The sequence below is a fragment of the Tauraco erythrolophus genome, chromosome 2 (assembly GCF_009769465.1).
Source record: "Tauraco erythrolophus isolate bTauEry1 chromosome 2, bTauEry1.pri, whole genome shotgun sequence".
NCBI lineage: Eukaryota > Metazoa > Chordata > Aves > Musophagiformes > Musophagidae > Tauraco > Tauraco erythrolophus.
In genome coordinates this window covers 43506901-43534296 of record NC_141466.1, presented here as the reverse complement: position 1 = coordinate 43534296, position 27396 = coordinate 43506901, and the positions used below count along the sequence as shown (strand labels likewise).

The following is a 27396-nucleotide window of genomic DNA, read 5'->3' as shown; positions in this document are numbered from 1 at the left end:
TTTGCTTGATTTTAAGCTTGTGTCGAGCAAGTCAATAAGGGTAACTGCAGTCATACAAGGCTTCAGAAAGGGTCTCAGGATTTTTAGACAAGGAAGTGCAGGGAAGTTCAGGCACATCAATTAAGATGCCATGACAAGGCACAGAAAACATCTCAGTGCAGAATTGTATTCAGCTCTTTTATTCCTGATTTAGAAGAAATCCATAAAGGAACTTTTGCTCCAAACCTGTAATTGATTCACCTCTATCTCCTTCCCCAAACGTTCCTGTGTAGTCAAGATTTGAAATTCTTGGATGAAAATAATTGTAACATTATAATTAGTAGACTCAGCTACACAACGTTACAATGGCAACACACTCTACTCACAATATAATCTAATCAAATGACTGAGATTATCTTAGGCTCTTAATCTACTCAAGTGCTCCCCTACCTTCCAATGACTTCTATCATCCTGTTTCACTTATGTGATGTTAAGTATCAGGGTCATATATTACTGGGAGGCAACTCAGCTTCATGTTTATTCACAGGTCACAGACTGGGGGAGTATCTGAGAAGTCCTCTCTCTCAACAAAATAAACCGTATGTTGAAGCAAACAGCTTAACGACTAAGCACTGAGTATAGTCTGAATGTGTTTCATGTACCAGACCACACTTTTTCAGATACATTCTGTGCCTAATTCTGTGTCCAAATATATTTAAAAAAATCTAGCCCCGTATATGAGCTCACATGAGCCTGCAAAGACCTTTTGAGATCAAGAACCAATGATTCACCCACTGAAGTACTAACCTCGTGGCTGCATCCCACTTGAACAAAATCATCAGCCTGAAACAGGATAGACAAACACCTCTGCTGCCTTTGTTTACAGATAACACTTTCTTAGCAAGTCCTCTTGAATTTACTTACCTATGTCAGTGGCCCAACTGATTTTTAAGTCTGTAGCTATCAGAGCAAAAACTCAAACTAGGACATTCATTTTCCAAGAACAGTACTTGTAAACCAAAATTTTGAAAATGATTTAAGCAACCACATGGCTACACTCCTTTATTAATGCAGGCTGTACTAGTACACTTCACTTAATCAGGACGAAGATAATTAGGAAATCTGGTTAATTGGGACGTTTCCTAGGGAGCTGAATTAAACCAAATGAGTTTTGACTGGCAAGGGACAATGGTTAATTGGGATGATAATTCCACTTAATTGGTATGCCTGCAGGCAGTTAAATGGTCTGTGAGGCTCAGAGGCTAATATCAGACTTTCTTTCCTCAACAGACCTGTGCCTGTCCAAAATCAGCAAAACAAAATGGTTTTAATGCCCCCATGTATGCACTAAGCATTGCTCAAGTTTTCTTGAAAAAAAAGCAAAAGACACCTGTGGATGACCTGAGTAAGAATAAACACATATGAAAACACAGCAGAGATGATCAGTGAACTTCTGAAAAGACCTTGTAGTCAAACTGTCATTCCCAGGAGGAGTCCCCACTGAAGCGGTCCCAGGAGACTATTAAAGAAAGCCACACTAACTCACAAGAGAGGTTCGTCTCTTGTTCTCCAAAACCAAGTAAATGGCAACATTATTAAGGGCTGTTCCTGCGGATAAGTACTTATTGTCATTTCCTTGATTATCTATCTAAGCATTCCTGAATCACGCTAACTAAATTGCTGCAGACCTGTTTCAAACCAGGAATCTCTAGCATCTATATCCTGCTATTTTCTCCTTTCCTTTCCTCCGGCAAGTCTGAGCACATTCTGTCTTGTCTTTTATCCATCCATTGCAGGGGAAGCTCATTCCAACACTCTCCTTTGACACTGAAAGCATTTCTTTTCCACCTTTGTTTTAAACTTTTATATCCGTTATCTCCTCAGCCTGAAGTTGCCTAGAAGAGTCTCTCTCAAGCAATTCTGCAATGGTGAGTAATGGTAAAAGTTGCTTATTTGCAGATGTCCTGAAAAAGATGCAAGTGGAGTACAGCAGATTGACAAATATTTCCTTTCCAATAACCTTTGCCAAAAGTTCCTGCTCCTTGTGTTTGACTTAGACCAAGTAAGGATCAGGAATGTTCCTCTCCATGCCCAAGTATTGAACAACCTATTGCAAATAAATACCCTGGACAATTGACTTCTTGATTGCCACCTGCCCCATCCTCCCAGACGACAAAGCCTTGGAACACTCTGTAATCCAAGTGGATTTCATTAGCATTAGAGTTTTGAGACCTTTTTTTCTATTCTTTTTCTTGCTAGAATTAAACAAATAAATCTTACTATAAGACAAATGTTATTATAAAACTATCAGTTTGCATAGTAAGATCTTTTGTTGTGGATCATCAAAGTCATAGATCTCCACATTATGAAAGCGTGTCACTGTGAGAAGAAATCCACAGGCTCTGCTCCTTATTATGAGGACTCCATATAGAGCTTCTACTTAAGTGTCATCACAGAAAACACAGAACACAGAAACACAGAATGGTTCCCTCCCTGGGAACAGGGACTCTAAGCCAGGAATTCTTATTGCAGTAATGTGCCCTTTCTACCAAGTTATAGCATCAGCTCCTCTGGGGTTGTTTTGCCTTTGCCTTCTCGGATCTTGCTTTCTAGTCACAGTGCTGTCCAGTTTGAACAGGACAGAGGGAGAACAGCTTAAATTTCAATCTTCCCTGCAGGACGAGGGCTGCAACTGGGCATTAAACCATATTGTTCTGAGAGCCCCACATTCTGCCTTCTCACTTGCAAACTTCCCATCACTCCAGAAGAAATGATCTAGTCTTTCTCAATGGTTTAAATCTGCTAAAATTCTTACATGTCATTTCCTAACATGCTCATAAAACTACTCACGTATCTAATCCCTCATTATTGTTTACTGGGGCAAATTTTGGCCATGAACTTGGTGATTATTTTTTAAAATTATTTTTCTGTTGTTATTCTACTCAGATAGTTACAGTAATGATATTTAAATCTATAACTGTATGTACTTGATTTTATGTAGGTACGCCCAGATTATTGATAGAGGTATTCCTGAGTGGATAGTTGATGATGAATTAACTCAGAAGAATTAATGCATTTGTAGAGGCTAAGCCTGCAGGCTCTTCATATATTTGTCCTGCAGCATAAAATAATGGGAAAAGCCCAGACCAGCTCATGTGATGTTGAGTTTTGTAGGCGCCAATGCATTTGAGTGTGTGAGTGTGTGCAGCTCTGTATATAAATGTGTACCCACAAGGCTAACACCATTCTTCAAGAACAAAATATTTTCAGCAGTTTTTATGGTTTTCTACTCTTGGACAACCATTAGCAGCTCCTTACCCAAGTCTTCTATTAATACTGTTTCAAATGTTAACTGCGAGAGGAACAAATAATTTTTGGATGATTAATACATTATGAGATAAGGTGCTGAAAAAAAATATTAGGTAATAGCATTGTGGTGAACAGAATTCAGATTTATTTCCTAACTTCCACCAACTATAATGTATTTGCATACATGACTAACTTTGGTACCCCTGAAAGCTTTCTTAACTACAAAACTCCCATCTTATTTCTGATTAAGTACTCTGTGACTTCGCTACAGAACTTTCTTTAGAGTAAAACTGATCTGATTCCATTTAATACTGATGTTTAACAGAAAAAAAAAGCTATTTAGTGCCTTTTTCTTCGAGTCACCTGTTATTTTCTAGTATGCGTTTGATCTTTCCTGCCAGCTGTGCTTATTCTTGACTTTTCACCATCCTTGCTGTTCTAATCCTCCCCCTATACCCCAACCTTGCTTGAGAAAATACGACAAGAAAATATGGCAACTACTGTGTGTAGTTTTGTGTTTTAGTTTTTTTCATTTTGGAAATTTTAGGGACAGTAGGTTATGTTGTCATGCTGGCCTTCTCATAACATCTTTGCAGGTATTGTGACATTTTAAATAGTTTTATTAATAGTAAAGAGCAAAAATTCAAATGGGAAATTGGACCCTAGCTGGTCTGTCAATCTTAATGAAATTAAAGCTATTAATATTCCATCAAAAGTGTGAGCATGCTGTAATAGTTGATCCTAATTTATCTTTGAAATAAAGAGCATGCAATGCTTAATATATTAATGGCAACGTGTAATTTTTATGTGGAGTTTACCAGCTGGTGCATATGCCCTCCTATGAAATGCTTTCATCACACTTAAGATGAAAAATATAAAAAAAAAAAAAAAAAACCAAATATTGTTTTCTCATAGACTTTGGAATTCATTTTTCATAACTAAAATAATTACAAATATTTATGCTACAGTTGATTTTAAATCTACTTGTCCAGAAAATTTAAAACAAAATTTAAGGCACTTAAATTTTTCATAGAAGCTGCAACTACAGATTGTATCTTTTCTGCTGCTATTCATCAATTTATTTTTTTATTAATTTAGTTTAATTTTCTTTATTCCCCTTGGTTTTCCTTTCACTTTCACATCCTGTTATTTTTATTTTCTCTATTCTTTTATGCCTTATATGTGGTCTCATCTCCACATGGGAGAGACAGGGCAAATACCAGATTAGAGGATGTAAATGAGAAGTTTACTGGTGGGATCTAGCACAGTAAGTAATGGCACCCAAGACAAAGTGCAGAAAAGATCCCCCTTTTTAAGCACTATCTAGTGGGAAAAGAGGAGACAGGAAGATGGTACTTTACTTCAAGGACGATGTTCACAAGAGAACAGTCAGGCCCTGGGATAATAGGAGTTAGAGCTTTCTTCAGGCAAAGGATGGAGCACAGGTGTGCATTTGCTACAGACCACTTCACCTGTGCAAGAAAACAAAATGTTCCTTAAACTTTCACTCCTACTACTTGGGAAGAAAAAAACGTATAATGAGACTGACTTCATCTTGTGGATATCTGCTAGATATCAAAAACAAGCAACTGAAACAAAACTATAATGTTGCTAAAACAGGCTATGTTGTAATTGCTTACAGAAAAGCCTGAGTTCAATGTAGAGCAAGTCAGCAATTAAACTATCCTGATAGACAGTGAAAGTTCAACTTGAAAATTAGCTGATGCCTAGGTACACACTGATCTTGATATGTTTTCTGTAATTTTGTATCATTAACACATTCAACATTTTAAAAGGGTCATCTTTTTGAAACTCGAGTTGTTCTTGGCATACTTATCTGTGAATGTGAGGCTGCAGCCAGAAATGTTACTGAAAGCTGGGAGCTGTTGAGGACCATCCTGGAGGCTGCCCACATAACCCAAATGCCACTGATATTAAAAAGGCAGCACTGGGCAACAAGCTATTTAGGTTAAATGCCTATTTCAGAACTAAAACAATATAAAAATGAGAGCAAGAAAAACGGACAAGTATTTTTTTAATGCAGGTGTCTGATAATGCAAGCAGAAGGAATCAGTGAAATGAAAGTGGTCAGTATGAATAAGCACAACACACAGGCATTTGGAAATACAATATGATTACTCCCTTCAGTTCTCCTCCAATCCACTCCAAAAAGCAGGTCAAACAAAGTTATATTTCTTGAATGAATATTGAAGAAGTCTTGATGAAGACGTAGAGACTGTTACAGAAAACACTTCGGCATTTAACTCATGTTTCAGCCCTGTATTTCAAAAAAAATAGAGGTTTTACTTATCCCACCTCATGTGGTTAGAAAATTCTACCTCTCTAATAGACTAGTACGTGATCTCTAATAGAACAGGACGTGAGACTCTTCCTGCTGTATGCAATCACTTCCAGATCAAGCTCCTCAGCTGAACTTTTGTCAGTTAATGTCTTAATTTAAAACTGAGATGGAATTAGCACTGCATGATTTGCAAACTGGTGTTGTGATACAGTTTTATTTTCATTGTTATTTGAGAGAAATCAAAATGCACAGCAATGTCCTCAAAAATCACTGGAAAGAGAAGCAGGCGCTTTTAATGTGGAAAAGACAGAACTGTGGACAGGCAATTGAATTTAGGGGCAAAAAAAAAACCAATCTTGAAAATAGACATAGTTTCCTACCAGTAATGGTAACTAAAGGTTAGCAGGAAGATGATGAACTCCAGATCATCTGGAGCACTTGCAAGTGAGATTCGATATATTTCCAAAACATATATTCAGTACAGTGAATCTATAAATTCTCCCTTGATTTCCTCTCTGCAAGTTCTGGGGACAGAGAACTGCCTAGACTATTCCCTTCATGATCAATAGATAGAATCATAGAATGATTTGGGTTGGAAGAGACCTTAAAGATTATCTAGTTCCAACCCCCCTGACATGGACAGGGACACCCTCCACTACACCAGGTTGCTCAAAGCCTCATCCAGCCTGGTCTTGAACACTTGCAGGGATGGGGCATCCACAGCTTCTCTGGGCAACCTGATCCAGTGTTTCACCATCCTCAGACTGAAAAATTTCTTCCTTAGATCTCATAAAAATCTACCCTCCTTCTGTTTAAAGCCGTTGCCCCTTGTTCTATCACTACATACCTCTGTAAAAAGTCCCTCTCCAGCTTTCCTGTAGGCCCCCATTAAGTACTGGAAAGCTGCTATAAGATCACCCCGGAGCCTTCTCTTCTCCAGGCTGAACAGCCCCAACTCTCTCAGCCTGTCTTCATAGCAGAGGTGCTCCACCCCTTGGATCATCTTCGTGGCCCTCCTTGGTCTCTGAGCAGACTGGTTGGAAAGATTCATTTTACCATAAATAAAAGTCCTCAGTGGCTCATTCAGGAAGTTTTCCTCACCTGCAGTAGGTGCCAGGCAGTAGTAGAGCACTTGTTGTGTACAGCAGTTGGATGACCTGAGAGCAGGATGCATAACTAAATCTGGTGGTCTCGGTATAAGTGTAGCCGGATGAAATCTATCACCCTAACGTTATATAATAATTGACTACACTATATTATTGGTAATATACTTTCTAATAAGTATAGCAATATATATCATTATAGGGAACACAATACACTATAATAATATATAATAATATACACAAACTCGATGTAGATTCTCTGTTCCCTCTGGCCTTAAACCACGTAAAATTAATTCTAGCTCAGAACTGATTAAAGGGCTGAAGTACGAGTCAAGATTTAATTGATATACTGTATAAATAGCCTTTGACTATGGCCCCTGGATACAGTAATTTACATAAAAACAGGCTAGGATTGGCAGAAAATGAAATAAATTCAGATTTTGTTTGTTTGCCATTTTAATAATAAGGATACAACTCAGCTAACTGTTTAGTTTGAAATGTGACACGAGAGAAATTACTTTTTAAAGTGATATTGCAATACATGATTGCACTACAAAATGAAACCGGATTTTGCATTCCAGCAGAAAATATGATTTCTGGGGTTGCAAAAAGTTGAGCTATGAGTGAAGGCTGATTAACCAAATTAAAACAGAGATCTCTTTAAACATACTGCAACATATTCACAGTGGTTGAGAGACAGATGGAGATGTTAAAACCACATTCTCATGCAGGTATGCAACAACATATCAGGGACTCATACCATTTTATGACATGAATCACCCACTGTACCACGCTGAAGATGTGGTAGTGGAGCAGACTGTCAGGATTCCCATTGCACAAATATTTTTCAGAGCTTTATATCACCTCTGTTTTTAACTGCACCTGCTTTCAGTTTGGTATGCAAGCTCCTACCCTGGATGCAGTTTGTTTTAGAGACTGACGTAAATCTAGTAAGTGCTTTTCAAAGCAAGATGCACAGAAAAGTGTAGACTAGCCAATACCCAAGGCACAATCTGTCTTTCTGATGTGTTTATAGGCAGAAAAGAAATCTCAGTCAAAATCAGAGCAAAATCTTTGTTTAATTTAGCATTGGCTCCTTTCACCATTTTTTAACCTGTAAGTTTAAGAATAATGAGTGGCAGAGATTATAGCTGTTTTATCATGTAATTTAGCATCATCTTACATATGCAATTGCCCTTTCTGACATTGAGAGGATTTTCTTAGCCTCTTTAAAATAATAGCTTTGGTTTCCTGAACCTGCTGTAACTAGTTATTTTACACCTCTTGATTGCTTTTCCCTGTCTGTTATAACTTGGTGGCCCACATGTGTTTGGCATCTAAGGAAATCAGGCTAGGGACTTGTGAGTAGATTAAACCAACTCAGAAATACTGTCTTTAGAATAAAGTATTATTTACTTACTTCCTACAAAGTAACAATGATGCAAAGCAAATAATGAAAACAATGAACAACTATTAATTGTCACTCTAAAAGTGATTATGTTTTTTTCCTCTGCAAAATTCTCCATGACCTTTTGAAGACCTTACTGATTGGAAAAAAATCACCTTCTGCCTGTGTTTCCCTGCCAGTGGTCACACTGACAATTCCCAAACAATATATGTCTATTCATTTAACCATAATCTTAGAGCCTAATTAAGAGCCTAAGGTCAACTCCTCTTCAAAATCTTACTTTTGAATTTTAACACAGTTTATAAAAGTGAAGAAAGAATCAAAAGGAATATTCTGAAAAACAAGGATTCTCCATTGTTTTCGGTTCTTTCTTGTACTATTCTGCTCAGGCTAACTCTGTGGTAAATATAAACAAGAAGTTAAGTACATACCTCAATCAGAAATAGCCACAGATCTTGCCCAGCTTGTCACAATATCTGCTTTCAAAAATTTCTCGTTTCCTCCAATCTGGCTCTAAAACCTCTGATTTTCAACAGTACTGTAACCAAGTTGTTACTCACTGGATCACTCACAAGGTATGCAACCATGAAAATCATGCTGAAGTTGAATTAGTGCCCAACAGACACAAATTTTGTTCTAGTATGTTTAAAGGAGATCAATTTTTTTGTTTCCCATTTAGGATATAAGATGCATCCTAATTCTCAGCATTTTTTGCATGTTGTCATAAGTGGGCTGATGGTTGGGGGTGCACTTTGGGGCACCACTCTCACACAATAAGTCTCTTCACCGGCTTAATGGCTACAGATTTTGCTACAGGGTCTAAGTACTGCACCACCTGTGCCCCTCTGTAAGGTTCCTAAGGGAACCTCTATGTTGAGAGGAATATGCTGAAATGAATAACCTAATACCAGGATCCAAATCTCCATCTTCAAAATTTGATACACAAACTAGGTTTGACAGACAAAGACATTTCACATACCAACTCCTTAAGAAAATTGTTACAGATATATCTCTTTAGGGAAACTGTCTTATTAAGAAGTTTTGATCCCTGTCACGTACACCATACGAGTGACAGATTTTTACAGGAATATCAGGTGTCACTAACACAATTAATTTTATCAACAACCTTCTCATTGAATACGAAATCAGGTTTGTTGACAAATTTATTTTTATCAAGCTATAAAAACATTAAAGCAATGGTTAGATTCCTTGCTCAGTTTTTTTGTAAGTTGCAATCTTTCCCAACTATTTGTCGAAGGACTGGTGTCAGGCTGGTCACAGCATAATCATCACACAGTCATGCTGCTCCTGCAAGTTCTTCTTTCACTGGCCATGTTTCTGTTTGACTGATTGTCATTCCACCTCAATTAGCTTTTGACTCATGGGTCGGTTCCAGCTGTACCTGACAGATGTCCCGTAGTTCTAAACCAGCCAGTCCTTCCCAGTGTCATGAAAGTGCTCATCCAGAAGGCTGAGGAATATACTGTTAGTGCCCTTACTGCAGAGCAAATGCTCTCATAAGGTCAACCAAAAAACCCCAGTAATGAACGAAGTTGTGAATGTCTGAAATGCATAAATTTTTGGCTGGAGAACACAAATTACCTGACCCCTCCAAAATCCAAACATGAGACACGAAGTCATTAGAAATCAGCCTTCATTTGCTCTGTAGCTCACAGAACTGCTCTCAGACCAGCATACTCTGACCTATTCTCCAGTTTCCTGACTTTCTTCTAAGCAGGTTTTCTTAAAATTAACATTATAGTACCAGTAACTGCAAAGTATTGTATCATTTCAGTAAGATACATCTACACACCATCCTATATTTTTCCAGCTACACAACTGATATTTGTGGAAACATTCTGCTTTTTCTGCGTCATTAATGTTACTGATAAAGTTACCATCTCTGGGGATTGAAGTCTACCTCTTTTTTTTTTTTTTCTTTTATTTCTAATGTTCCTTGAACTCATTTGTATTATCATCGCATTGTTGGCCACATATTTCCTTCACACCTATTCAGTTAAATATGTACTTTTAATTTTATAAATTCAATTAATATTAGTCTCGCTTCTGTATCTTTTCTGTATCTGATTTTTATACAGTGATACACGTTTTTGCCATCCCTTCATCACTGAGGCTGAACCAAAAACATATTAAACTAAAGTTAATGTTTTCCTATAGAAAGCCATTTTCATAGTTAACCAACAATCTTGAACTTATTTTTTCTTTTAAAAATCTCTCATGCCAATGAAGTTGTATTGTATTATGCCTTGCCATTAGAATACTTTAAGCCTTTCAAAACATCAGGCATATATACAAATATATATCCTTTACTTACTGAAGCCTTCTCATGTTTGCACATACTGAATGTATTCGGGCTATCGTCTTGTGGAAGTCCATTATGTGGATGAATGTACCCTTATCCTTCATACAAATAATTTCTGAACAGGTATACATCATATGGCATGGCACAGAGCAAACGAGACATCAATTTTTAAAGATCTCTACGGATGGAGATCAAAACTCTCATCAATCACACCAAAAGTTATCAAAAGGTAAGAGATTCTCAAAAGGTTGACTAGTAATTCTCTCTTTGGTTACAGGAGAAAGAATATTAAGAATAGCTGGGCTGTTTTTATAATTTTATGTTTTCTGAGGGGAAGAGTTTATTGAGAGACTCAAAAAATCTGTTTTGCTCATCATATTTATAAATTATACTTAAAAAAATGAGTAGTGACATGAAAACATTTAATTTAAAGTTATTCAAGGCAATAAAATTTAAAGGTTACTGCAAAGAACTGCTGAAAAATCTCATTATACTCAATTACTAGAAAAAGAACGGGCAGAAAAAAAAATGAGTGCTGATAATGGCAAAATAATGCACATAAAAATAATTAAGTATTGATAAACATTAAAATACTGAAAGTAAATAGCTCTAACTTAGTTATTATCATTCAAGATAGAAGTCCTGGATTTTTTACAAATGGCATTCGGAAAACATCAAATCAGTGCAAGCAGGAAGAACAGACAGCACCAGAAGAAAAACCTGACGCTAAACCATAAAATAACAGAAGATTCAGTTCATTAGTGTACTGCTTCTTGACTACCAGGGTGAGACTACCCTGTGCGGTCCGCACCATCCCATCCCAACAGAAAAAAAAAAAAAAAAAAGGGTAAGCTAAGGAAGACGCAGAATGATGTGAAAAGAATAGAAAGGGTAGTCAGAGAATAGAAAAGGTAGTCACCCGGATAATCAGAGCTACCTCCACTTCTGCACAAGAGATGGGGGGCTTAGAAAAGAAACAAAGCCAGAGCACTGTAAGAGTGAGGATAGGTGTAAGATTAGCCATTGTTTTTAACCATACATGAAGATGAGGGCACTTACAAGGTGTTAAGTGGCTGCTTTAAAACAAACAAGAGGAAGTGGGCTTTGGGGTTTTTGTTTGTACACAAAACGCACAATAAACTGTCAAACTTATTACCACCTGATGATTTTCTGAGGCCAAAAACTTAACTAAGGTTCGAAAAAAGCATTTGATGAGCTCGGGGAAGAGAAGAAAAATCTACCACAGGGTATAAGGCAAGATGGTCTAGATACAGCCTTGAAAAAAATTCCATTTTTGACTGCTGGAAGCTGAGAGATCATCCTGGAAGGTGAGAGATCACAACTGAGAAAAGATTACTCTGTATTTGTATCTTTTATTTTATGCTTCCAAAGTGAGTTAACTCGGCATAGTCAGAATTGACTACGTTGACATTTGCTATATTAAAAAAAAAAAGATATGAAGTTTAAAAATGCCACCAAAACTTCCTCTCTCCCCCTTTTTTTAAAAAACAAAGAAACAAAAAACCCAAACAAAACCAAAAACCCTAAAAACTGCCCAGGTATTATTTGCAGTATGCTTTTAAATTTGAATTAAAGCAGGAAAATAAATTTGTTATCTGGGTCTACTTCCACAAATGAATTAAACCTCAAAAATCCCATTATCATTTTGCTGAAATAAGTGAAACAGAGATAAAGGAACCTGGCTAAGCCACAAACCAATTCCTTGAAAGAAACAAAATAAATAACTCTTATCTCCTTACTTCCAGTCTTATGTTTATAACCCCAGTATTGTCTTTTTCTTTCCTCATATTGATAGCTGGGAAAAAAAAAAAAAAAAGAGACTAAAAAGAGACTAGTATATATGATGGAAACACATAACAACATCTTGCACATTGTTTTTCTTTTTCATCACTACAAAGTAATTCTTTGCATGAAAATCAATTATTTTAGATACACTTTTCATGCCTACTTTCACATAGAACCACATGGAATTTTATTTTCAGACCATGAAGTTGCAGCATCTTCACTGGGTCACACACCCAAGTGTTACTGATGAGATGATTGGCCAAATTCGTACTCACACCCACAGCTCTTAAATGAAATGCCAGATGCATGGGAGGGTCTGGTGGCCCCTGTGAGGCGCAGGGGTTTGTACAGTCTAATGTGCAATACCATAGCCAACTCCTTGCTACATATTACAGACCTGCTGTTAAGAAACCAGAAGCCATACTGTAGGATTCAAATTTATCTGCACAGATTTTATCACCTACACCCAAAGCATTGCTTCTGATCTGTCACTGGTGAAAAACCTACACCCTAGCAAGAGGAAGCAGCAGGACACGCTGATAAAATTGCTGATGAATACAGACTGACCAAGCAAGTTGTAAATATTTCTTTAAGCTACAGCCAAGTCTCAATAGTATACTCAGATTAATCGCCAGTGTAAAATCCCCGATCAGGTTAATGTCTCCGGTTAATCTGAAAGGCAAAACAAAGGGCTGGCTCTGGCAAAGGCTGTGCCTTTTATATCGATTCCTTTGTGTGTCAGACAGAGATCACCAAGGGATTGCTTTCACAGACTAAATATGTCTCTGGCATATCTAAGAAGGTCTTAATCCATTCAGAGAGGGAGTATCAAACCCTAAAGCACACATGAGGCTGTGAAGTACCTATACCACCTTGAAGCAGCTGGGGAGCTAAGCCTAGGCAAAAGGTATTTGCTGGTCTGGCATGCCAACAGGCGACCCACTCGTCAGGACACAAATTTAAAGACATTTGGGGAACTACGTGCTCCTTGTGTCACTATCCATTTTACATCTTCACAGCAGAAAGAATCAGTAGTCTACACTGTATATCAGTAAGTACGTAAAAAATCAGTCAGTGGAGAAATATCGGAGTTTGATTTTCAATTAAAAAGGCCATTTTCGTGTATGTCTCCACCCCCAAACCTTCACTTTGAGGGATAACTTTAGGGTTGTTTTCATCAAACCTAAAATGAGTGATTTAAACTACACAAGTGCTGCTGCTCAATTGGCCAATATCATGGTTAAGGAAAACTCCAGAGTCTGTAAAAAGTCAAGAACCACTGCCCACAAGTTATGATAGCTCTCTTGAGTACACTTGTGTTTGAATATATTTATAACAATTTCATTTGACAAGTAATGTTTAGAAAAAAAAAGCTGTGAAGAGGTAAAGTGCTATGACATTCTAGGCCTTGACAGAATCTTTGAATTTTTTTTCCTGGATTATCAAAACTTGTGAGTGAAATTGCCAGAGATGTTGCACACTGGGAAAAACAGAACCCAGCACAACTGAAACAGCTGCTCAAATAATTCCCTTCTCACAGTTTTATTACTGCAAGTTATCTTTGCAAAATGTGCAAGTACAAATTAGTTACTTTGACAGGTATAAAAGATGTCTCTTTTAGAGATGAGGCTGTGCTGCTGCTCACCATCACAGTTAGGGAAGCATTTTACCTGTTAAGGTTCTTTGAAAGAGGACAAAAAGACTGATCCCACCCCCTACTCTCCCCATCCCAATAACATACCTTGTTTAGAAACAAAGATTACAAAACCATGGAGTGTGAAATGATGTGTAAATAGAGATTTCACATTATACTGTAGCATAGAAGAAATTCAGATGGCTAATAAAAAATGTGCAAAATAAATGTCAAATACCTACATATACTTGTTACAAATCAGTCAAAACTGTGTTTTGTCAAAAAATTGTTACTGTGTGCTGTATATACTACAATATAGCCAGCACAACATGACATAATAGATCATTAGTAACTTTGGTCTGCAGTATATATGAGTTATTATATACACAGTAAATGTATGTTTGAAATAAAACAATTTCTTTTGAAACTATCTAGAGAAAGACTGTCAATGGATTAAACTCTAAGATTAGGCAATTGTTCCTTCTGAAACAAACTGGTATCAAAGTTTGTTTTCAATTTCACCCTAAATCTCATTTTTTCATACATACTTCTGAATAATTTCCAGCGCAAAATTAGTAACTTTTTATTTCACTGAAAGGCTCTTTTTCCTCAGTAATTTTCCATTCTTAGTTAGGAAGGTTGAAGAGCTGATGCTGGAAGCTGAATTCAATAAATATAGGCATCTACAAGAAAGTCTGGAAGACGTTGCAGGTTGAATTCACAAAAAACAACACCACAAAAACCTGCATTCACCTGCTGCCTTATCACACTAACTCCTAATAAAGGAATCTGATCTGATCTGATAAACACCCTCAGAAAACAGGGAGGTACACAGGCAGATGATCACAAGCGATCGTCTGTCAACAGGACTCCATTAAACAACCATGTGTTCATTCCCAGCCCTCCAGTGGTGCCAATATGGCTCAATTTAAGGCAGATACAAACGCAAGCACGAGTTGAACAGCAGCTTTCAAAGTGGTAATTGGTTCAATTGCTGATCATCTGATCGCATAGTTGTAAACAATCTTTTTAAAGTGGTGATGTCACCGCAGCTGCAACCTGCCCTCTACATAATAGCTCCCTATTACAGAGCACTCACACATAAAATGAATGATCAGCATCTGCTTCCCTCCTCTGTCCCAAGGGATGCTAACCATGTCAGATAAAAATGCTCTCCTTAAATGGATAAAAATGATTTTCAGAAAAAGATTTTGCATGTGTGAGGAAGCACAGAACTCCTAAGGATGACATAGCCCCTTACTATACAGAAATAATAGCTTGTTCAGATAATGTATTTGTACATTTGCATGTAAATCAGAATGATGTAGTCAGACCTGATAAGAATGATGTAGCATTTTGTTGCTCATTAATGGTGAAGAAAGTTTCACAGCATTTAATACCTATCAACCTTTTAAAACCAGCAGAGTTTGAAAAGTTTCTAAGCTATTTCCCTCCCACACTGGCCATTTTAAACATCTCACCTTCTAGTTCACTGACCCTGCATCCTTCTGAGGCACTGTGACATAACATCAGCCTTAGGCTCCTTATCTAGACCTAGGTTCCTGGCAATTTGAGGTCAGAAATACTTGGCAGTCAGATACTTATGGATTTTATCGAATCTGTGTTGGCCACAGAGGTGAATCTGAAAAAAAAAATATCCTCCTCTTAAGCATCCGTATGGTTTGTACTTTCCACATAGCTAATGCTGGATAACTTACATTGTGTTAACATCAATTCCAAATTTGTTCTTTACCCTAAAGCCTTGACTTCAGGGAGCACTATTTCTATTTTTACTAGGCTGCCAAAAAAAAAAAAAAAAAAAAAAATGGAGCAGGCAGTTGTGTTTCAAAACTCCGAGGTATTAATCCTATTTACATAACCATAGATCTTTTGATCTGTCATATTTCGATTATATTCAACTTTTCCTATTGAGAGTAATCAAAATAAAATGGAGCACAATATTTAGCTAGTATTTGGATATGACAACCCCCCCCCCCCCCCAAAGCCAAAGTTTTGCATAAAACTAACAAAAGATCTAGCAAAGTCAGCTGCAAAATAAATCTTATCCATCAGTTAGCAACACCCCGATGGCAGCTCCCACGCAAACCTCAAGCCATTTATTTGCCAAATGGAAGCAGCAGACAGTAAATGAAGCATCTCAGTTAGCTGGTGAATTACTGAAGGCTGCAGACATTGGGGGTTCAATCGTTCACTGAAATGTCTGCTGGAGGGATCCCAACGCACCACCTGGGCTGCCTGCAGCTTTGAAACACATCAACATGTGGAATAGCCAGGGCAAATAGCGGTACTTAGCTTCTACCTCTGCCTTGGAGGTGAAATGTTCACTGGTAAAAATTTTGACACTGTTCTTGGGCAAAGGTTGAATGTGAAAATTAAGTAATCACATTTAAATCGAAAAGTACTTTTTCACTAAAATTTTGCTTCAGTTTTAAACGTTCAATATTTTTTCCTCGGTCCTATTTCTATATTTCTCTCTTCTTCTATTATTATTTTTTCTAAGCATTTATTTTCAAATTCAGTCTCATTAAAACTTATGGATAAAGTATAAAAACATTACTCAATCTTACTGACACAATCAGTGTAATTTCTGAGGGCAATATTTCACTTCAGCATCACAAAATTCATAAGCAGTGTGGAAACTCATTTGAATAGTTTATTGCGTCCTTGATTCATTATAAATAAAACTGTTAGATCCTACTGCTTTCATCCCTGTCATGCAATTCCAGTATTCACTGCTGCAATAAATTAGGTCTTATAAACAACAAAACATAAAACAAATTCAAGAGATGCTGTAAATAGGGAACAAAAAGGAAATCATCTAGTGGAAGCTTTTTCAATGTAAACCCCTTGACACATGTTGTAAACAGTCAGTTAATAAACGCTTTGTAAATTGTTGTAAATCTGAAATGAAGTAGAGGGGATAAAACTAACAAACAAGTCATAAAGTACAATTGTTACTTGTTTGGAGTGATTATTGCCGCTGCCAACCAAGTTCAAAATCTGGTAAAAAAGAACCTGTTTTTCTGTTTCCTCCAGTGTAGCTACTATACTTGTGCTGGAAAATACATATAATCCTTATCAATAAATAATATGTCACACAAAATATATGCTTGCGCAGATGCTGAATATTTACAACAGTGACACGCCACAAATTTTAACACCGCTCTCATCACACACTGCTCGCTCTCCCTTATTCACCCAGAACAGATTTTCTCAGGCTGGACAGCATGCATAATGGATGTAAAAAATCCAGGGAGCATAGGAATGGGTACCATCATCACTACCTCATGCTATAATGCAGGAGCCCTCTCCCAGAATGAAGCAGGCATTACAAAGATAACTTTAAACAGGAACCTCTTACAGAAACAAATTAAAGTTTGGCAAAGTCACGAACAACTGGAAATAGGGTTATCCAAAGGACAGAAACTAGCAATCTTTGTAATTGGCCCTGTTACCATTTTTAGCTGTAACACTCCAGACTTTTCAGGAATGTGTTACTTAACTATAAATTTTCTTTCAGTGTTATGAGTTGGCAGATCTTCACCATTAATTTGCAGCCAAAATGTCATCCGACATTATGTTGCCAGCATTACGACACTAACCTAATTTGTCCCTCGTGTCGCATGCTCAACACAGAGTCAGAAATCATGAAAAAAAATGCTTTCTTGTCTCATGGTTATTTCCCAGAATTTGAAAAAGTATTTTATTACCAGTATTCCCAAACTGGAAGCATAATAAGGGGATGGAAAGGCAGAATCAGAAAGATAACAGTTGACTTATTTAAAATGTAGCTAATTTATGGGTACTCGCTTGGTGCCAAACTTTATTATTTGACACAAATATCCAGATTTTTTTTGTAACAATTTTAAGTTACCTTTTTCATATTCTTAAAAAAATGTTTAGTTGCTCTAAAAAATTTGAACATTTTAAATACCATGCTTAAATATTGTACTTGTAATGTATTCTCTTTTCCCTTGCCAAGAAACCCCCACTAAACAAAATGTTTAAGTTCTGCCATGCAAATACGCGTATGCCTCACCTGAACATCTCTTACCCTGGCTTCACATTACTCATAATAAAAAGGCATTCATTGAATCCCTCTGTTATTATCGAGAGATACGAACAGTTATTGTACTTCATTTTTTTATCACAAATAGAAACAAGCTCCCGTTATATTTTTTTCTAAGGAACACAACTCAATATTTTCAGAGTGCTAAATAGTCTCAGGATAGACCTCAGATGATAACTCACATAATTCTAGTACTACACAAAGAAACCTTTACTTAGTATTTAGTATGCATGCGCTTAAATTATAGGAAAAAATTTAATTGCGAAAATATCATGGAATACTGTTCAAATGTGGAGAAAATAAATATCAGAGAGTTTGATGGAAAATGAAGAGACAAAAAGGTAAACATTTAAGAAAGCAATATATTTAGCATAAATCGAACTGAAAAGGTTCCCAGCTTTAGAATATGTTTCTGCGCTCTCCTACCTGATGGAGGATTGCTAAATTGCGGTCTGAGTCATGATGAGCTGTCTAAACAGAAACGTCTGAGGAATGTTTTACTCATGCTGTTTGCTCCACAAGAAATTAATTAACTTCATTAGCAAGATATTTAGATAAATTGTTACATACACAAAAATGTTTTTATAGACTTAAATATTCAAAAATCTTGAAAGTGTACTCTCATATTAATGAGTAATGTCTGCAATCAGAAAAAAAAATAATTCACTCTTCCCTTCAAAACCAAGAAAAGCAAAAAACAATGACAAATGGAGACAATAAAACATCTAGAAAATACAGCAAGGGATCATCTGTGACAATTAATGGCCTGTTTAGCATGTCCCTGAGATGAAAGAATGAAAGATGAATGTTCAACAGATCTTTTTTTTTTTCCCTTGAGCTAAAGGTGCTTAAAGAAGGCACAAATTCAACACAGCAAAATCGCAACCCATCACAAAAGAATGCTATAAGCCACTTACAGGAACGAGGAATTTTTTTATTTCTTCCAAGGCATGACTCATACGAGAATAAGCCTCCCCAGGTGGAGCAAACACTTCAATTAATACGTGAAGCTCATCACTCAAGTGCGCGTATTTGGCTTCTCCGCTTTTCCTTAGTTCTTCCTCCTATGAAAAAAGGGTGAGGGTTTTTGTAAGAACTAGAAATCAACTAATTTTGCATTGATTTAGCATTTACAGAGAACACAACAAAAGGACATAATATAAGCAGACTTCTAAACCCTTTGAGAAATAAAAGTCTACTACAAGCCACTTAAAGATTTAAAAATCAATTTTGAGTGTTTGAATGATAAAACCAGCGTAATTATCATCTACAACAGATTTTAATCAGCACAGTGAAAAAATGCTAAATACTCCAGAAGCGAGTACTGAAATATTAAATCTGTAATGAAAAAGCTGCATTAATCTGTCTGAATCTCAGCTGTTAACAAAAAAAAATAAATAAAGATCCATTTAACCATTTTGGAGCACTTTAACAAATGCTATTGTTTATTAAAATCTATAAGTTAGTTATCGAGCATCTGCAGGCTGTACATTTCAGTATCACTAAAGGGAAGCACACCCCAGTACTTCGGTTTGAGACATGAGGTTTGAGTTTCAGTCTCAGTTCTGATACGTGGTACTTACGCAATCTAGCGTACACTGGTTAAGACAGTGATTCACCTCACCTAGATTTGTCTTTACAATTTTCGGGTCCCAGTTTTGGAGCCATAAAATAAGCCTAAGAATCCTACTTTATGCTAGAGTAATGTTCTGAAGTGTCAATCCATTTTCTTATACAAGGCTTTGAGATAGTGAATGTAAATTATAATACACATTCATACATATTCATATCTTTGCATAAAAAGCAAAGATATAAAATAGTGATCGTGTTAATGGCATTGGCTATGACAACATAACGAAAAATTTAAGTCATTACTACACAAGATGGAAATAAGCAATGCTGAAGAAATGATGAGTTGAAAACTCAGTCTTCAAAAATATTCTGAGAAATGTAATTTTGAAGAAAATATGTATGTATGTTTGCATTTTATTGGTGGAAAATATAATCACAGAAAAAGAAGCAAACTAATTTGCTTAAAATTGGCTAAGAAGTTACAGCTTTTAGTATATACTAAAATAATATTTTACGCACATTTCTAAGATACAAAAAATGTAACAATAGATCACAATTCTTATTTACTTAGCTTATTTAATTCTGCATGAACTGCGCTTATTTTGGCCTTGCCTAACTGACACCATTGCTTGATACTAAAAATATTTGCACAATGCTATGCTTCAAACAGTACACATACAGTTCTTTTTATCTATCGTAGAAGATTCAGCCGCAAGGACTTTCTGATTTTTCGCAGAGTACACAATGGTTACATCCTCTAGCTCCAGAGCTCTAGATCTGACTCCATGATGAGTTAACATTTTGCAGATGATGATAAAATCATAGCTCAATAAATGTGATCCATGATTTTATCTTAAAAAGCTGAAAATTGATGTAATTGTTTTCAATTAAAAACTAAAAATTAAGATAAGCAGCACAGATGGTAGAAAATTTTTATCTTTACAGTTAAAGTATCTTTGGCATTTTAGCTTATCACTGAAATCTCATTGAAATGTCATAAGAACCAGAGCATAATGTAACAGTCTATCATGAGATGTTACAGTACTTTTCAGTGTTCTGGAAAAAATCATTTAATTGCAGCTTCTGGAATAACTTGACATGAAGTATTTCAACAGAATTAAGTTTTAATAGTTATAAAGCGACACTGTACTAACTGCTGAAAGTTTCTTTCATACTGCTTTTTTAAGATTCTTTAAAAAATGCTTCTAGAAAGCCTCAAAAGTTGTCTCCCAGGAGAAGAATACCAACAAAGTTTGCAAAAAATATAAATCGAATCTTTTTTTCAAATTTAGAAAAATGAAAAAATAATATTTTGATAAGGATTTTGCACAGCTAAGACATGAGTAACATGATTTTATAACAGAGACCTGTCTTACAGAAAGTTAGGTATGTGCTTGTATGGTGCTAACAATCATAGAATGATAGAATGATAGAATCCTAGAATGGGTTGGGTTGGAAGAGACCTCAAAGATCATCTAGTTCCAACGCCCCTGCCATGGACAGGGACACCCTCCACTACACCAGGTTGCCCAAAGCCTCATCCAGCCTGGCCTTGAACATTTCCAGGGATGGAGCATCCACAACTTCTCTGAGCAACCTGTTCCAGTGCCTCACCACCCTCAGAGTGAAAAATTTCTTCCTTATATCTAATTGAAATCTACCCTCTTTCAGTTTAAAGTCATTGCCCCATGTCTTATCACTACTCTTATCACTCTCCTATGAAGACAGGCTGAGAGAGTTGGGGCTGTTCTGCCTGGAGAAGAGAAGGCTCTGGGGTGATCTTATTGCAGCCTTCCAGTACTTAAAGGGGGCCTACAGGAAAGCTGGAGAGGGACTTTTTACAAGGGTGTGTAGTGATAAGACAAGAGGCAATGGCTTTAAACTGAAAGAGGGGAGATTTAGATTAGATGTAAGGAAGAAATTTTTCACTCTGAGGGTGGTGAGGCACTGGAACAGGTTGCCCAGAGAAGTTGTGGATGCCGCATCCCTGTTCATGTTCTGGGCCAGGTTGGATGAGGCTTTGGGCAACCTGGTGTAGTGGAGGATTTCTCTGCCCATGGCAGGGGGGTTGGAACTAGATGATCTTTAAGGTCCCTTCCAACCCAAATCATTCTATGTTTTTTCTTGTGGAAACACGGGGTTAAAGACTGAATTTTCACACAATACCTTTTCCCACAACAAGGTAAAATGTCAGAGTAATGCTTATTTTATTACAAGTGTGTTTGCCAATAGAGAAAATTACATCACTTCAGGAAAAATATGGAAGAGTAAGAACTCATAGACCATGTGAGCACTGTACAAGGCTTTGCTTCCCAAAGTTGGTGAATATGACTGAGTATTTTAGGACTGAATGTAGCCTTACATTTAATTGTATGTCAGGTATCAGGCATCTAACAAGCAAAACAGACATAACTCATGCTGTTGAGAAGACACTCGTCAACAGGGAAGGTCACACTTACTGGCAGGTAATACAGGTTTTCAAGTGCAGTATGGATGAACGGGCTCTCCCAGGAGCACGTGAAGTTGGACAACACCTTTGTTAAGTCTTCATTAGCAAGCAGCACAGTCCAACTGTACAGCAAAATGGTCAGTGCTGCAGACCCAATATCTACACTACTTGTATTTAGGATGACAGCACTACCCCCTCTCTAGCACTTCAGTAGGTTTTGCTTCCCGCTAGTTGTAGCCTGGCTGCATGAGCCGAGTTCCTGTTAGGAGTCAGAGAGCCTTCCTGGAGCCCAGCTTTGGTTTAGTTTCATAGGAGAGGAGTCCAGTTCATGGCCCATAGTCTCTGCTCATTGTAAGTAATGACCCAGTCATCGGGAATGATCAGGAGGCTCTCCTCTAAACTGGCTTCTGATTCAAAGTAAACCAGCAGTTAATAAACACCCACGTAGGACTGGGAAGGACCAAAAGGGATGATGAGACTTTGTAGCATCTGTTACCTGAAGGCAAAATGAATGACAGTATCATAAATCTACCTTATATGGTGTTATTTATAAGGTTATCTGGGTGCTGTTGGCCTTGTAAGACTCTGCACCCCTAAAGGTCTCTAATGCACCAGTCCAATTACCTATGGACTTCGGCTGTTTCTCGTATAATTCTGCCTTAACCACCTGTGAGGTCCAGCTATTCCCTTCGGTGTTGTCTGTAACTACATTTTGTCAGATTCTCATAACTTTGTATGTTCTACAATTTCCCACATCATGTCCAGCAGTTTTCCAGGCCCCATTCAGCTTGGGCAGCCTTGGCCAGGCAGCTGCCCATTTGTTCACCCACAGCCCTAGCACAGGAATCGTAACTGCTGAAGCCTACTCATATAGACATAAACCAAATCGCAGTGAAAGACAACGCACATTGAAAGCCTGATGGATTCACTGTAGAGAGCTGTCCTGAAAACATTCAAAATACAGTTAATTCTTAGGCACTGGATCTTAGGAAAAAAAACAGAACAAACCTGGGACCTGATCAGTTCTGATTTATAAAACGAATAGAATAGAATACATTCCCTGGGCTTCGGGATCAGTGTTGGCAATCTCTCTTAGTACTGACCCTCAGGTTAATCATATGATTCTTATTGACTGCATGGTGATGATGTTTAACTCCACCGCGGGTTGTGCACAGCAGAGAAAACACACCCACCACCCTCCAGAGACAACTGCTCCCCTGTCCTGATCCTCTTTCACTCTCTTCTGTACACCAATTGCCTTATTGCCTTCATGTCTCAAGACTGGCAGTACTATACTCCATATCCAAATCCAGCTCTCCTCATACTGTGTGCTTCAGGCTTCCTTCATCCTCATCTGCTGCCTTACAGCGTGTCTGTCACATGGTGCTGAAGTCCACCGGCCCTTAACCTGATGCATGGCTTCATAACCATAACTCCCTGATAAAAGATAACAGGTATTTTGAAACACTTGCTGTGTTTTATAATTTCCAGTTGACCAAAGCAGGGAAAATGTATTATAAAACTCTATAGCAGAAATTTGAGGAGTACTGACCTCTGCAAAAGTGAAGTATGTGAGTGATAAGAACATAAAGGCTAAGAAAAATGATGAATTATCTCTGGATGAGAAAGCAGTCTTACCATTTTAAAAGGATGTGTGCTGACAGAGAACTGATTTCTGGCTGGAACCCTGGCCAAAATGCTTGAATAAAACTACTGGAAGGAATTTGAAAGAATAAATGGAGTTTGCATAGCAAACAAAATTATACAATCCCGATTGATGAATAAAAAGTGTACTAATAAAATTGAAATAACAGAATATCCAAGAATAATAGAAGAGAAACCTGCAGCAGGAATTGTGCTCAGAGATAAATTTCATCAATACAATACAAAGAACTTCCTATAATGTAACAAATACAGCTATGAAAAGAAACAATGGGTACTTGAAGAATACTATGAGAACTGCAGTGGATTTCATATCTTGCAAGAATTTGCAAATAAAAGCATAGCACAGAGACTAGACAAAGATGATAATCACAGCGCTGTTGCTACAGAGGCATTATTCATAAGATCAATGGACAATGCTACAGAAGAAAATTAATGAGCACACAGTTTGACAAATGCAAACCTATTAATTTTTAATCTGGACACAAATGCAAAAATCAAGATGCTGTCTGCAACACTGGTTCGTAGTAAAAGTAACAAGTGAACTATATGGTAACAAGTAAATCACAATAGATATGATTTCTTGGTGGCACCTGTATTGGGATTAAAAAGCTTTCAGGTCCTAGGTCCCATCAGTGGAGGAACAGAGAACAAAAAAAAAAAGAGGAACAATTTGAGAATGGATGAGGTAGAACAGGATAGTTCTCAGGGGAGTATAGAGCGAAGCTAAAAGATCTTAGCTATCCCTTGATTCTTGTTTTTAAACCAGTTTTTCTCACTCTAGGAAGAAGAATAAAGAAGATGGAGATGATGAGTACATAAGGAGAGCTCACACAGCAGAGCTAAGAGAGCTAAGTGCTGTCAGCCACACAGACCTCATAATGAAATATAGGCACGTAGAAAGAACATTGCTTACAACAGAGGAAATTTTTGGAGATACAGGTGACAACAATTATTTTTCTATACTTGATGCATCATTAAAATTCTCGTAGCTACTTTGGTGAAATGGAGCAGAGATTTGTGTACATTCAGTACTGCCTTCAGCAAACAGGTCCTTCAACTCAAGGGTGCTTTATTTGCTGATGCTTTTCATAACAAAATGCAACAATATCTTAATGGCAAAGCAGTACTAAGCTGTACCTAGATCATATTTTTGTTTAGATAGGTGAGAAGGAAAAAGAAAACAAGCCAGTGGAAGAATGTGACGATAACACAGCCATTGAATCACTATTGAAAGAGCCCGAACACCTGGAGTGAACGTTAGATGAACAAAAAAAGAAAAACCTCTGTGAAAGAAAATAAATGTTTAGGAGAAAGGTTAACACATGAAAGTGGTACATGCCAAAACTGAAGCTACAACCAGTGACCAACAACTAGTGATCTATCTGTAAATTACCTGTCAGAAAACTGATAGAGCAGAGATAGAGTTCACAAACCTAGAACACTTGTACGAATCCAAGCAAAAGCTAAAGAAGCATCAGTAAGAATCAGCTGGGCATTAGACAGCTACTGCTGGAACTGAACAAGCCAAAGATATTCAATGAATATAACCAACAAATTGCAAGTTTGCAAAGCTAATGCAGGAAATTAAAGGTCCTCAAGAAATGCAATTACCATACTTACAGGTGCTTCCTAAGAAGATTATGTTCATCTTAAAACTTATGATCACAACTAGGGACCACTGCATGCAGAGTGCCTTCAGACTCAGGAAGAAGATTTTGCCTTAATTAATGAGAGTACAAAATGTCATGTTTTTATTTATGAGAGGCTAATCACCAATTTGTTGAAACTCAGCTACAAAGTAAGCTATTTCAACTCCCACCATGCTGTTACATTCTTACTACACAAAAACATACCTCATATGAAGTATTTTATTTTTTTTCCTTAATAAAGTTGTAGGAGTCTAATCAAAGAATTATTAGTAGTCTAGTTCCATACTAACACCTGCAGCTCAAATTACATGCAGGTAAAATGACATATGAACAAATTTTCTAGTACCTGACCTTTCCCTGGTGTTATGCTCACCCTTCCACTGCCCTGGGGGCCTTGGCTTCAGCTGAGGGTGGGCATTGCTGTGAGCTGGCAGCACCTTGAGTCCTTTGCTGCAAGACATACAATATCGACAGTGAGAACTTCTTCCTCCTCCCTCCAGGAAGCACTTGGGGCAATTTTTAGGTTTGCGAACAGGTTACATAAATTGCTCTTTTTCCATCATTTTGCAACTCCATTCCCTATGCAAATTTACTATATATGGTAAGTTTTACATATGCTGCTTATTTTTTTATTTGCTCTCTTTGTTACCAATTTTACCCAGCTCCCAGGGTTGCACTCCTTTAATAACAACCAGTAACTGACCTTGATGCCAAGTCCCTGTCTACAGCTCTGGAGCCTTCCTTCTCATCCTGCGCCTTTGCTTTCAAGGCCTCCACTTCCATCTCACCCCTATACTCCCCTATGCTACAGTGTTATTCTAGGGCCATAGAAGCACTTTCTACACAGAATAATGATTTCTTATTGCTATCTATTAGTTACAAATACAGTACAACTCTAAGCAAAAGCTAAAATAGCATAGGTAAGGATCACTCGGCCATCAGACAAGTGCTGCTAGAAGTAAGCAAGCTCAAAGGGAGGCAGGGGCAGACCAAGGCCAGCCCAGAGCAAGCCTAGCAGATCCCAAGCCCTGAGCTGCTGCCTTAGCAAAAAGCAGGCAGCCCACGACAAGTGATGGCAACACCATATTTACTGAGACACAGGGCTACAAGTGTCAGTGGAAAGAAAACATAAACTACTTATTGCCTTTGGTGAACAGGTCTGAAAAGTACTCCTGGGATACAGAGGCTGTTTTTTCAGCTACAAATGTCCAATTTTCAACCCAAATGCACACCTGGACAAGGCTTGCTGCTTTCAATGCACTCCCTAGTTCAATCAGCAGATTTCCATGCTAGATTATACACATGACTAGCTCAGGGTTTAAAAACAATCATTCGAGCTCTGCCATAGCGTGAGTGGTAATTGCAAGAGCTGCTGGTGAGGATGAGCCTCTGCACAAAGCGACCGACACTGATTAGCACAGACCATGTTCCCAAACCTCACCGTCACTTTAGGAAGGGCCCCTTACTATGATACAGGGTTTTGTTCAACTCCACCAGGCTGCTGGCAGTCAAGTGCCAAACCAACACATTCAAAAGGATAAATACAGTTATTTAGTGATTCAAAAAAAATAAGACTGGAGAGATTTTATAATGACTGATGACATTGTAAGAACGTTAAGAACTTCTTGCCAACGAAGCTGTGGCACAAGAGAAAAAGATTTTTTGAGCAAAGCAGACATAGCTTTGTTTACACTGGTTGGAGGAAAACGTACTTTCTTTTCCTCTGCTATCATTCTTACTTCCCAAAAATTGTTTTACTAGTTCTAGTACATCTTTCTAACTCCATTTATTTCATTGTGTTTGGAGCCAAGTTATCTTGGTTTTATAAATTTTAATTCAATTTTTTAGAGACAGAGAAAGTGAACAGTCACCTTAAAGTGATACAAATGCTATAGAACTAGAAAGCTCTACTAACATTTTAGGTAATCCAACAAGCTATCTGATGACAAATTATCAGACATCTTGAAAAGAAGGTAAATGGTATTTACACTAAGAATTCTAGGCATTGACAATAATAGTCGTATATTTATTTATCTAAAATTCTTATTATTCAGGAAACATTCATCTTGATATCTATGAAGTATAAACAGTGTCCTCAAAAGCTATAT

General features: G+C 37.4%; 1 protein-coding gene across 1 annotated transcript in view; it reads right to left on the bottom strand.

Moving 5' to 3' along the window:
* The window catches only part of KHDRBS2 (KH RNA binding domain containing, signal transduction associated 2), a 362598-nt gene that overhangs the window by 148439 nt on the left and 186763 nt on the right, over positions 1–27396 (bottom strand). The window contains exon 4 of the mRNA XM_086608307.1: positions 18871–19017. Within this exon, the coding sequence (XP_086464433.1) occupies positions 18871–19017 (147 nt within the window). The remainder of the gene's footprint in view (positions 1–18870; positions 19018–27396) is intronic.